The sequence below is a fragment of the Bemisia tabaci genome, chromosome 7, assembly GCF_918797505.1.
Source record: "Bemisia tabaci chromosome 7, PGI_BMITA_v3".
Taxonomy (NCBI): Eukaryota; Metazoa; Arthropoda; class Insecta; order Hemiptera; family Aleyrodidae; genus Bemisia; species Bemisia tabaci.
Genome location: NC_092799.1, coordinates 36,182,610 through 36,195,623, shown reverse-complemented (window position 1 = coordinate 36,195,623; position 13,014 = coordinate 36,182,610). Strand labels below are relative to the sequence as shown.

The 13,014-nt window shown below is 39.4% G+C and overlaps 1 protein-coding gene across 2 annotated transcripts in view; it reads right to left on the bottom strand.

The window, feature by feature from the left end:
- The window catches only part of LOC109032134 (arylalkylamine N-acetyltransferase 1), a 108,897-nt gene that overhangs the window by 66,488 nt on the left and 29,395 nt on the right, over nucleotides 1-13,014 (bottom strand). Inside the window, exon 1 of one of the 2 annotated variants that reach the window (XM_072303032.1) lies at nucleotides 5,679-5,833. The exons of the other annotated variant lie outside the window; for it this stretch is intronic. Within the exon in view, the coding sequence (XP_072159133.1) occupies nucleotides 5,679-5,699 (21 nt within the window). The 5' untranslated portion in view covers nucleotides 5,700-5,833. Of the gene's footprint in view, nucleotides 1-5,678; nucleotides 5,834-13,014 lie in introns of those variants that run through there. 2 annotated transcript variants of the gene reach the window in all.

The window sequence follows — 13,014 nt, the reverse complement described above, 5'->3', positions numbered from 1 at the left end:
TCTAGAATGATTCAATTAATTAATGATCATTTAGACGTCACTAAGCGGAAAAAGAGGTAACAAGAAAACGCGTATCCAATGAAGCCACGAGATGGCCCAGAGGTTTTTTTTTTTATGATTCCATATGTAATGTATGTAAGATCCCTCAGGTCGGGTCGAGAATACACTTTTTTTTAAAAAAATTTTATTCCGACCATAGTAGCAAAACACAAAAGACAAATGAAATGAAATTCACGTATAAAATTTCGGCTTTCCACGCCATTCTCAACACATTTGTAAGATCTCGGTATTTTAAGTGATGAAAATCAGGAGATGCATTTTATGCACAAATGAAATATCACCCTGCAAATAATAAGAGGAGTTTCCTGCTTATGGACGAAAATCTCAGTCGTTCGGAGGGGCGGTGACAAGAGTTGGTAGAAAATGAGGATTCTTGGTAGGTACTAAAAAATTACTTTTAAAAATATCACTTTTTGCCGAATTTTATGAAAAATGTATGACGCTAGGGAGAGGATAAGTAATACACGACGTAAATGATGATATCAAATCTACCAATAGGTTCACAACATCGTTAGTCGGTTCAATCAAAGCTCATTAAGCGGTAAATTTGTGTTTTCTCGAATAAACTCTTAGCGCTCTCCGGTATGTTTACTTAACAATCTTCCGAATTTGTTCCTCGCATGTAATCAGTGTCTCGCCCATGACTTTTTGCAAAATAAAAAAAAGATAATAAAAAGAAAGAAGAAAAAAGCGTTGGCCAGAAAAAGTTTACGGGAAATTGTATCAGCTCTATGAAACTTTGAGCCGCAAAAACCCTGCCGAAATTTGCATTAGAATCAACGTATTTAAAACACTCTTCAGAATTTGTTCCTCGCATGTAATCAGTGTCTCGCTCATGACTTTTTGTAAATAAAAAGGATAATAAGAAGAAAGAAGAAAAAGCGTTGGCCAGAAAAAGCTTCTCGTTGACGCAGTAATTGAAGGAAGTGAAAGGTTGTCCTTGGACCTCTAAAGGTAAAATTTATGATAATTAAGTGCATTATGTATTGCACATTCTGTTGGACGAAAACCAACCAAATTGATGGGGAGGGGTCCCGATGTTTTTCCTCGAAAGACTCCACCCTCGTCGCGCTCGGAGATTTTTATTAGCGAGACAGTTTCACCGAATCACCTCGCACGATGCCGCATTCTTGATCCAAATTGCATTTCAATGCCTGGCTTTTTTGCTGATGTATCCGTAGTAAGTATGTCCGTGTTCGTGGAACTGCAGTGAGTGCAACGGCGTGAAAAAATTTCGATGGCAAAAGTCAAGGATCCCAATCGGTGGCGATTATCGCAAGTTGGCACATCCGTTTTTCAGTGGCGAGGCGTGAATGGTCGGTTTTCGACATTTCCCCATTTAGAGCTGTGATAAAGAATCGATTATTAAGGTGTTCGCTGCGGACGCCCGGTTTATCGATACTTTTCCGTAGATTTAAATGACAGATCAATCGATATATCGCAAAGCACGCCACGCCACTGCTGTTTTTGCTCCATGTAAACCCATTATAAGGAGTAGATTTTACGTGGGACAGATCTACTCAAGTCGCTTGAGAAACAATAATAATGTCGAAACACAGGTAACAAAATGGTAGAATGATACTGAGTCCATATTTTTTAGCGGGACCAAACAATCAAGACCAAACAATTCCAAAAATTAGCGCTTTGAGTCAAAACTTGAACTCTTTAACTAATTTTGGAAATTTTTGGCCTTGATTTCCCCTCATAATAGTGTGTGCGTGCCCAAACTCATTCTACTATTCTCATGTTTGAAGTTTTGGGCCGTATTTTTAGTGTTTTTTTCTTGCTCAGAAAAACCCATTCATGTTAGATTTCAACATAATCTGCGCCACAATGATACGGTGATAAACATCGGGTATTCATTTGTTCTACTGCAGAGAATTTTCTAATAATGTGGTAGATGGTAAATGGCACCGAGAGTCTGCTGTCGATTACCATATTCCGGATGATTGTTACAGTATGGAAAAATCAACCGTATTCTCATTTTCTAGCACAGAAACATACCAATTATTGTTTTACATAAATTTATAGACTAGCGAAACTAAATTTTCCCTACGTGCTAACGTGCCAAGAAAAACCATTGCTAAATTTCACTCGATATTAGTCGAGGTAAGAGAAAAACCAAACACGCAATTTGGCCTGGAACGGCGCGGCGTGGAGAGCAATGATGACGAGGACTTGAGATGAAAAGGAGAAGCCTTCGGCGCAGCGTTCGGCGTGGAACGCATATTGGCGCCTACAAGACTGCATGAATACTTTACGCATTGCGTCAAACACAGTGCGTTCGGCAGCGGTCGGCGCGGCGTGAGACGCATAGCGCCTACAAGACTGTGGGAATACTGCATGCATTGCAGTTTGTTGTTGCTTGTTCAGAAAAACCCATTCATGATCGATTTCAATATAATCTGCGCCACAATGATACGGTATGGTGATAAACATCGGGTATTCATTTGTTCTACTACAGAGAATTTTCCAATAATGTGGTAGATAGTAAATGGCACCGAGAGTCTGCTGTCGATTACCTTTTCGGATGATTGTTACAGTATGGAAAAATCAACCGTATTCTCATTTTCTAGCACAGAAACATACCAATTATTGTTTTACATAAATTTATAGACTAGCGAAACTAAATTTTCCCTACGTGCTAACGTGCTAAGAAAAACCATGCTAAATTTCACTCGATATTAAACGAAGTTTTTTTGAAGAACATGCAAATTCTTACTTCATAATCACGAGAATTTTATTCGCAGTTGCCTCTGATGTGCGGAAAAATTTAAAGAAAAATTAATGGCGTCGTTCCTAAAAAATTACGATTTCATCGGTGGAAATTTGGCGACATTCGGATATTCAAACGATGTTTTTACCTAGCACTACACTGCCGTGCTAAGGAAGAACGCCGTGTGAACATTTGAGAGCTGCCAAATTTCCTTCGATAAAATGTATATTTTTGAGGAAAATTATGAATATTTTTCCTTGAAATTTTCAGACGTTTTCGATCAAATTTCAAACAAAATTATCTGAAAAATTGGGAGACAAATATTCAAAAAATTTCCTGAAAATTAGTAATTTTTGGAGAGTAATTTGGCAACGCCTGAAGGCTCATACGGCGTTTTTCCTTAGCACGGCGGTACAGTTTCATGCAATCGAAAATCCGCCTAAACAACAGATGCGGATCTGGCAATTTTGGCAACACCGGGTTTTCTCCATTTAAACCTACGTTAATTAATCGATTCTTGTCGGGGCACCTGGCCCCTCCATGAATCGATACATTTTCATAGGTTTAAATGGAGAAAACCCGGTGTTGCCAAATTGCTGGATCCGCCTCTGCGGACAATATGCGGATACGGCACTTCCATGCCATTTAATCCAATTTTTCTTTCCGCGTTGAGTTACTTCGTCGCCCCTCTGACGAAAGGGCCTATCTCAATCTCCTCGTGAGCCCTGTTTTACATACAAATCCATGCTTTCTGGAGCTCATGCAGAAATCGAGTTACGCCAGAGGAGTGACGAATCGTTTAAGACCGGGCTTTTTAGAGGAGGTGCACTGACAATTAACATTGCCTTTTGGTGAATTTTCAATCATCATTCCCCATAAAACACCGATGGTCGAAAAATCAGAGTTCTGAACGAGATTTCGCAACACAGCCTACAGACATAATAATTTAAACACTTGGCACGAACGATATACTTCTCACCGCATGAAAGTTACTTTAGTTGACACTGACATCATATAATGATGAATGATGCGATGACTGAGTGGCAAGTAGTGTTGCCTGAGCAAATACCTAACAACCAGTTTCAAACACATGATGTTCAGTCCTTCCAACTGAAGTTTTCTTCCTAGTGATACTCATAAACGTCAAAAATTGCGTTCAATATACTGCCGTGCCAAGGAAGAACGTCGTATGAACATTCGAGAGTTGCCAAATTTCCTTTGATAAAACGCGAATTTCCTGGTAAACTTATGAATATTTTTCTTCCGATTTTTCAGACAATTTTTCTCTCAATTTTATCTACAGTTCCTAAAAATTTCGAGGAAAAATCTTCATAAATTTCCTCAAAAATAAACGTTTTACCGAAGGCAATTTGGCAACCCTCGAATGTTCATACGGCGTTCTTCCTTAGCACGGCAGTATACGTGACCGAGCACCGAAAAAGGAGTTTTAGTAAATGAGGGAAATATAATGGTTCAGGAGAACGATCTTTGATCAATGGGGTCAAAAAATCGTAATTTGAGTTTTCGGTATGAAGCACCTCTCAATATTTCAAAAAAGAAGTTGCGCGCGGATCAGCTTATTTTTTTACCGACAAAGGGTGCAATGTTACTTTATAAACCGACAGTCTTTAGCCCACAATACATGTCATACTCCATAATATAAAATCATAAGAGTGTCGTGTAATGCTTGGGGCGCGAGACATTTCGGGGGGTTGGACCGCGAGGCGGTCAAGAGACGCACCCCCTGGCGGCACACTGAAAAGAAAATTCCTTGAGATATGATTATGACTTAATGCGTCGTCTTTTGACAATAAAAGTCTTTTTTTTTTTTTTTTTTTTTTTTTTTTTTAATTTAAAGAAACGTTGTCTCGTTATCGCGTTTTAAACATAAACCAAACATATAGCCAAACGACGCTCAAGAAAACTGACTTTAATTTGAATCCGCACGGATCAGTTGCGTGGCGTGAATTGCGATAAATTGATTGTTATGCCATTTAAATCTATGGTAAAGAATCTATCATTAAGGTGCGTTCGTTGCGAACACCCTGCTTATCGATCCTTTTCCATAGGTTTAAATGGCAGCATAACAATCGATCGGTCGCAAAGCACGCCACGCCTCTGGCACGAATTTAAGTGAAAAGAAACCCTTTGTGAACATAGAAACGACGCTAAGTCAAAATAATATCTCAAGATATTTTTGCAGTGTGGATCAAAACTCTAAATGGTTTTCTTAAACATTTAACTTAAGTTGCAAACTTCGAACCATTTTAACGTTGGATTTTTTAGGCAGTGGTATCGATTTTTCAATGTTAAGAACTCCATTTTAAAGCTAATTCTACCGTCGACAGTCTCGAACGTCAATCAAATACCTGAACTACTCCTTTCTAGGTACACAGAAACTGCAAGTCGGCTGGTAAACAAATAGCTGATCACCCTAGAATTGAGCGTATTTATGCTAAAAGGAACTAAGTGCATAGGGATTGCGTGTAACACAGTTCCTTTTAGCATAAATACGTCCAATAAACTCTTTATGGATATGCGCGATACGTAACTTGTTCAGCTCGGGGGAGTCATAAAAATTGATTCTAGGTTAGAAATACTGATCCGACGACATGAATTGTTATAAACACTCCTTCACCTCCCGGCCAAAGTATCACTAGCGTCATGCGACGTTTCAAAATTTCTGCCGCCATTTTCTTTTTTTGTAGAGACATTTTTGGTTGAATCTGTTCGAAAATTTCGACGAATTTTATCGGCAGCACAGGTAAAATCCTGTGAAATTTTCGGACAGCTTTATTGAACAATTTCTCTGTAAAAAAATCAAATGGCGGAGGAAAATTTTGAAACGTCGCATGGCGCTTGTGATATTTCGGCAAGAAGGTGCTCCTTGGGAATTACTCACCGTTGCATTGCGACTCTCCATTGAGCTTGGATGCGTAGACACGTGGAAAACTTGGCCGCGATACGGGATCCGAACGTTTACGAGAAAAGTATAAAACGAAGACTGGGTGATGAAAAGTGTTTTTTACGCTCCATCGTCGTTTTATTTGCTCAGCTGTAGTGAATCTGGCTGATAAGCTGAATGAAAAAGTTTATCTACGAACGAGTTCAATATGTCGCGGAAATGTTACGCCTACTTAGCTTTTTCAAAGTGTATGGCGCACACAGCATGTGACATGCTATTGCTAAGTGGCGATGGGTCATCCTCATTATTAATTCATTCATTGATCCGGCAATCAATGTAAGTGCATTATGGATGGTTGCCACGCGCCTCCGCTTCGTTCGCTCATTCGCTGTTTGCGACGTTTACCTCCCGAGGAAAAAGATAAAAAGCACTTTTTCTAATGAGTAGGTATTTCCCATCCCTTTGTTTACTGAACATGAAAGGGAGATAGGTGCATAAAAATAGTCACAAAATGAAAGCAAAATACTCACAATGCTCAAGAGATTTATATCGATCGGCAATGATTTTTCCCACATTTTTACAAATATCTGCCCGCGTTTGATCATCGTTCAAAAATGGTGATTTGAATAAATCGTCACCTTCCGGCTAAAGTATCACAAGCGCCATGCGACGTTTCAACATTTCAGCCGCCTTTTTACTTTTTTACAGAGAAATTGTCCAATGAAACTGTTCGAAAATTTCACTGAATTTTCTTTGGGCTGCCGGTAAAATTCAGTGAAATTTTTGAACAGATTCAACCAATATTTTCTCTATAAAAAAAAAGAAAATAGCGGCGGAAATTTCGAAACGTCGCATGGCGCTAGTGATACTTTGGCCGGAAGGTGACGAAATGATGAAACTTTAAACACTTAATATAAAAACGACTACGATTTATAGAGATTTAAAGGTCACGTGAATCATGTTTACGATTCATTTTAGGAGTGTTCAATAAAAATTTCACACGTTTTGTTTACAAACCTGATACATCCCTGGTAAAAATTGGCGATAGGAGCTGCGTTTCAAAGTACCATAGGAATTCTTATAGCCGGCTAAAGAGGGCGATAGAAAATCATATAGCTGGCTGTAGAAAGTGGAAAAAATCATACGGCCGAGCTACACGAAGCGATAAAAAATTATACAGCCGGGCTATAGTTCCTATCGCCGGGCTTTGCACTTTATCGCCTGGCAGTTGCTTTTTCGCCATCGGCTATAAAAGGCTATAAGAAATTGTGTAGAAATTCTTGTGCTTTGTAAATCCTTAAGTTTGTACGGAATCACCTTAATATTTACAAAACGCACATTATATTTTCCTTTACTACATATTTTTTTTCATCAATTAAAATGAGAATAATCCATACAGAGTGTGAAAACATTTCAAAGTCATGAGTTGAAAAACGCTGATTCCGCGAGATTAAATATTAGAGCCTAACACAAATCGGAGCGGCGGCGCACTGGCGCCAACAAACCTAACAGGGATACTTCACGCATTGCGCAATGCGTGAAGTATCCCTGTTAGGTTTGTAGGCGCCAATGCGCGTTCAGCGCTGGCTGCCCGCCCGCCGCGCCGTGCCGCAGCGTACCGCGGCGCTTGAAGCAACTATTTCACACCAGAGGTATTGCACAGTATCATACGAAATTGAAGGCGCTCCAACATATTAGGAATGGCAGGCATCCTTCAAAAGTACGGAGCTTTCCTCGCAAATTAAATCAAGATACTTCGGCCCAAAAAGAGAGCGGTAGTACAATAACTCACTAAGTCCTAGCATCCGTAATTAGTAACGTTTAGCACACACTTTATCGCCAGGCTGTTGCTTAGTCGCCATCGGCCATAAAAGGCTATAAGAAATTGTATTGCCGGCTATAGAAGCTATTGGAAATTTTACAGCCGGCTGTGGGTCTATGGTATTTTGGAACATAGATTCTACTGCCAATTTTAACCAGGGATATCCGAGTAAACAGAACCGATCAATAATAATTTGTTTTATCAAGGGATAAATGAATGAAATTAACAGAAACAGGATAGTTATCGGTGAAAATATTCATTAATATTGTTCAGGAATTATTTGGAAAACTGGAAATTGGAAAACAATTTTAAGCACGCGACACGCACAACCGCGGAACACGAATAGTTGCATAAAGATGCTACGACCAACTCAGGTTGAGATAATCGCCGATTTGAATCGGTCATTTTGAAAAAGACTGTGGCACCAGAAATGATAAAACGAAAAAGACAGAAAAAAAACGAAACAACCCGGTCTAGATTTCAGAGCTCTTAAATATTAGAGCGATGAATGAATGAATGAATGAATGAATGAATGAATGAATGAATGAATGAATGAATGAGAATAATGATTATAAAGAATCTATGCATTTTAAAACGGGTCGACTATCACAGTTTCTATTGTTTTAATGATTTTCTCGTGTTTTCATTTCTGGCGCTTAAGCCTTTTTAAGAATGACCGATTCAATTATTGGCCTAAGATACTCTGGCTTTATGGCACTAACGATTAATACTCTATAGGTGCTCTGTTATTAGGGTGCCACAACTAACGACAACTCCCGTGCGCTTTTGAGGAGGTGAGAAAAGCGAAAGTGCCTTCAATTTTAAGCATGCGACACGCACATCCAAGGAACACGTAGAGTTGCATCAAGGCGCTACAGTAAACTCAGTCTGAGACTACTCTGTAAACCGAAAGCGCGTACAAATTTTGAATATGCATCACGCTCATTCTTAGATACTGAAAATAAAAAATTAATAAAGAGCTCGTAAATTTGTAATAAAAACTTTTGAAAATTCGTTTAAAAAATACATTGGAAAATGTTATGTACATAATTTGTAAATTGTTTTGATCTTTTTAGGTTTCGTTCAAAATCTCGCGAATAATTCATAAAAAAATAGGTGTGTCGGAGACGTTCGACGATTAGCGTAAGTTTTGCATTTAAAATTAACGACTGGCCTGTTAGCGTGATTTTCAGAACTTTGACCAGCCAATCCGCGGATTGGCCAGTTCACGGTATGGGCAAGAACATCAGCCTGTTAACGGACTTGGCGACGGAGGTGATGATTTATACTTAGCCTATGATAATTCCAAGACATTTTATAAAACTCTCAGAAGAAAACGAAACATTCAAACAGCATCTCTTTTTAAATTTTCGGGTGAAAAAAATCCGGGGAGCTGGAGATGCTCAGATCACCAAGGCCAAAGAACGGCGAAGAAAGACGAAGAAAAAGACTCAAGGTTGATGCTGATGAGGATCAATAAATTGATTGGCCGATCAACTAGTACAGATCGAACTGCAGCCTGTTCCATAGCCCGGAGTCCATGTTTATCCCTCGCCATCTTTTGTTTTCCTCGCCCATCGAAACGGCGCAATTGGTTTCATCTCTCTCTCTTTTAATTTATTGTTTTCTCCCTTTTTTGCGAGACAATTCAGATGCTCGTGACTGCTTTTAGCTCAAAGCCTGGATTGAATCACATTCCTTTCGCGCGGGTTGCACCTGCGTACATGTACGTAGGACCATTCACGGGAATAGGGCCTATGATCCCTAATAACTTAAAATCAAGGTACTTATACCGGAGAATAGAGAAGTATCCTACAACCATTCTAAGGCAAAAAACGTCCTGAAATATCTCAAAATAGTTTCGGTGATACGAACCGAATTTCGGTTTACTGAATCAAAGTTTGGTTCAAGTTCCTATGACCAAAAACTTCGGTTAACTCAGCCAGAATTCCAGAATACCTTGGTGTTCGATACATCAATAGCCAAAGTGCGAAACCACGTATCTTCGTTCACGACGTTTCCTGACTTCCCGTCGTACTCTATGTTTTCACCGAAAAAATAGTCAACGTAATTTCTTGAAAACTTCCTTGATATTTCTTCTCGAATAGCAGAATATTTTGTATGAATTTCAAGCAAGAAAGTTAGCTTATTCCTTTTCGAGAAAATAAAATCCGGGCGGGAATTTTAACACCGCAATGGAGATACTTTGTTTCGCACTTCGGCCATCGATGTACTGAACTTTTTTCCCTCGTGTGCATATGCAAACATTATGAGGAGTCACAGCGACTCCAAAGTTTTTTCTCGATCGCTATTCTGCCATGCCAAGGAAGAACGCCGTATGAGCCTTCAGGCGTTGCCAAATTTCCTTTGATAACATACGAATTTCTTGGCAAGCTAATGAATATTTTCCTTCCAGTTTTATAGTAAATTTTGTCGACAATTTCACCTAAACTTTCTGAAAATTTCAAGGCAAATTACTAATAACTTTCATCGTGAATAAACATTTTATCGAAGGAAATTTGGCAACTCTCGAATGATCATAAGGCGTTTTTTCGTAGCAGGACAGTATTGTAAGCATTACTGCCGTGCTGAGGAAAAACGCCGTAAGAACATTCGAGAGTTTCCAAATTTCCCTTGATAAAACATGTAATTTTGACAACATTCAGGCATATTTTTCCTTGCAATTTTTCAGATATTTTAGATTAAACTGCCTGCAAAACTGTCTAAAAATTTTGGAAAATAATATTCACAATTGTCCCGATAAATTCGGTTTCTATCGGAGGAAACTTGGCAACGTCTAAAGGCTCATACGGCGTTCTTCCTTAGCACGGCAGATTAGGAGACGGTAAATGATGCAGCTCCTTCCCTGTTTTTTAGTGAGCCGAATCCCAATGACCATGGCGAGATGGACGTATGTCCGGTGTCTGCATCGTTCCTTTCATTCGGTGATGACTGTCAAAAATGAGCCTTCTCGTTGATGTAGCCGGACCTGATCATAGTCTTTAGCCGAGACCGCCCCGTTAATTATTGTTAATACGCCTGACCGTGAACCTGCACCGCTGTGCTGAAGAAAAACGTCGTATGAACTTTCAGACGTTGCCTAATTTATTCTTGTAAAATAGGAATTTTCTGGAAATGTTATGAATATGGGTTTTTCTTACTCCCTGGAGCAAGTTCTTCGCAATTTTATCTAATGCCTATGAGGATCTCAAAGGGAAATAATTATAATTTTATCTCGGATTATCTATTTTAAAAAAGGATATTTGACAACATTCAAGTGTTCATATGGCATTTTTCCTTAGCACGGCTGTGTAGTTGGCCATCGCACATGTGCGCTCATTGACCGACGGTCAAGAATCACAATTGGACGTGTTTCTGTCAAACAGAACTATGTGCATTAAAACATGAGCCCCAGACCCATAAGAATACATGCATAACAGGGCTCATGTCATAATGCATATAGTTCCGTTTGATAGAAATAAGTCCAATTATTTGCGTAGTTCACTCCAGGAAGTGGTGCTCGCTCCTTCGTCCAGCGACACCGACGAAATTTAGTCAATTAAACGCCTCGAATTTTTTGTCAGGATCCCTAATTTTTAGAGAGGCCGGGGGCCGTTCTCGGAAATTTTTTGAAATTTAGACTCTTTTGAGGCTTCCATGACGAAAATTTTAGAAAATACTAACGGAGCGAACACAACGTTTTCATATAAAACTCTACATTGAAAGAGATAAATATCCTCGACTATGGTTTTTTTCCACCATCCAGAATTTCTGGGGGGGGGGGGGGGGCCCTTCCTACGTCCGAGGAGACAACCGCTCCCCCTTCCCTCAAAGAAAAACAAGCGTGTCTTTCACGTCTTACTGTCTGTGAAAACATCGATTATTTACTAGCGCGAGAAACTCGCGGACTGCTCGGAGAAAAAAACTTCGTGCATGGGACCCGAAGTTGAGGTCACATGAATCTCTGAAGTTTCCTGATCACGCATCCGAAAACTTCAAAGATCCATACGACCTCAACTTCGGGTCCCACGCCCGAAGTTTTTTTCTCCGTGTGTAAAAATTCGCGACCCAGAATTCTGGCATCACGCTTGTAAGGAGCTGTCAAAGCTATGAAATAATCAAAGGTTGAGTGATCAGGAATGTGAGCGAAGAGCTCCTATGTGTTTTCTCCTTTTGATCAAAATGGGGGACAAATCTAAAAAATATATAAAAATGTGGTACATCTTACAGCGTGCTGAAGGGTCCATTGGAAATGGGAGGAAGACGATGTATGGAATGAGCCCGAAATCAAGGAGGGCGGCAGGGCCAAGGTAAGAGGGCATAATTGAAGTTTTGATCAATTGGACTTGATCCCGAGCGGGAGACGCGCTCTTGACGACGACGCCACGTTCATGACGTCACACGCGCCCATTGAAATCCCCAGCTATTCTAACTTCATTCATCCACTCGGCACAATCAGAGTCGAAGTAATACATATACGAGTGAGAAAAATGAGAATCAAGTGCGAACAAACACAGAGCGGTTGAATGAGCTTATTTATTAAGGGAAGTCAGCGTCTCACAATGCGCGGAGGAAAATTTTCCGTTGGATCACGAGAGATTCTAATTAATGATTCCTAGGCGAGAATTCTTGTTGAATCGACGGCAGGGTTGTCATAGATTCTTCATCTTTAAAATCCCTGACTTTTTTTGATTTTTCCTGACCCCCAAATTTTCTAATTCTTTGACTTTCCCTGACCCTCAGACAAGATTTGCACCATTTTTTTAAATTGTTTTTTATTTATTTTTTATTTTATTTTCCTAATAATTTTTTAAATATTTTTTTCAAATTTTTTTATTTATTTTTTCTTTATATTATTATTTTATTTTTCTAATATTTGTATTTTTTTTCTTTCTTTTTTTTTATGAGCTAACTTTTGCCGAACTAATTTCCTTGTTTGAAGATCCAAGGGTAGAAAAAGGCGTTCAGTTGTTGGTTAGAAGATGACAAGTCTTGAAAAGACCATAAAGGGTAAACCAACTGGAAAATCAGTGATATGTTTTAAAGTAGTTGGTGGATTGTCAAAAATTCCCTGACTTTCCCGGTTTTCTAAACCGCCGGCAACCCCCTGCAACAGGAAATCTTCTTGTTGCGAAAGTTATCTCTGTGACTTTGAAGAGACGTCCTACGATTTTAAAGAGATTCCCGGTTGACTCAAACCTTGTACAAAAAATATGAAAATTGAATTCCCCTCTCAAGTTAAAAAAAATACTCTCAAACATCTTGTAAACACATTTTCCAAATATTTTCCTCTGACTGAATACCCGCTAAGAATTAGTCAGCGTTGAAAGACAGTGCCCTACCGCGGACATATGCGAGGCATTAGAGCAAACGATGGGGGAAATTGGAACAAAGCCATTATCGACCAGTCATCAGTGCCCAGCCCCTCGTCAGTGGTTATTCCAAATTCTCTCGTCATCAACTCACAAGAGAAAACCCTCCGATTTTCTTCTTCTTCCTCCCGTTTTGATC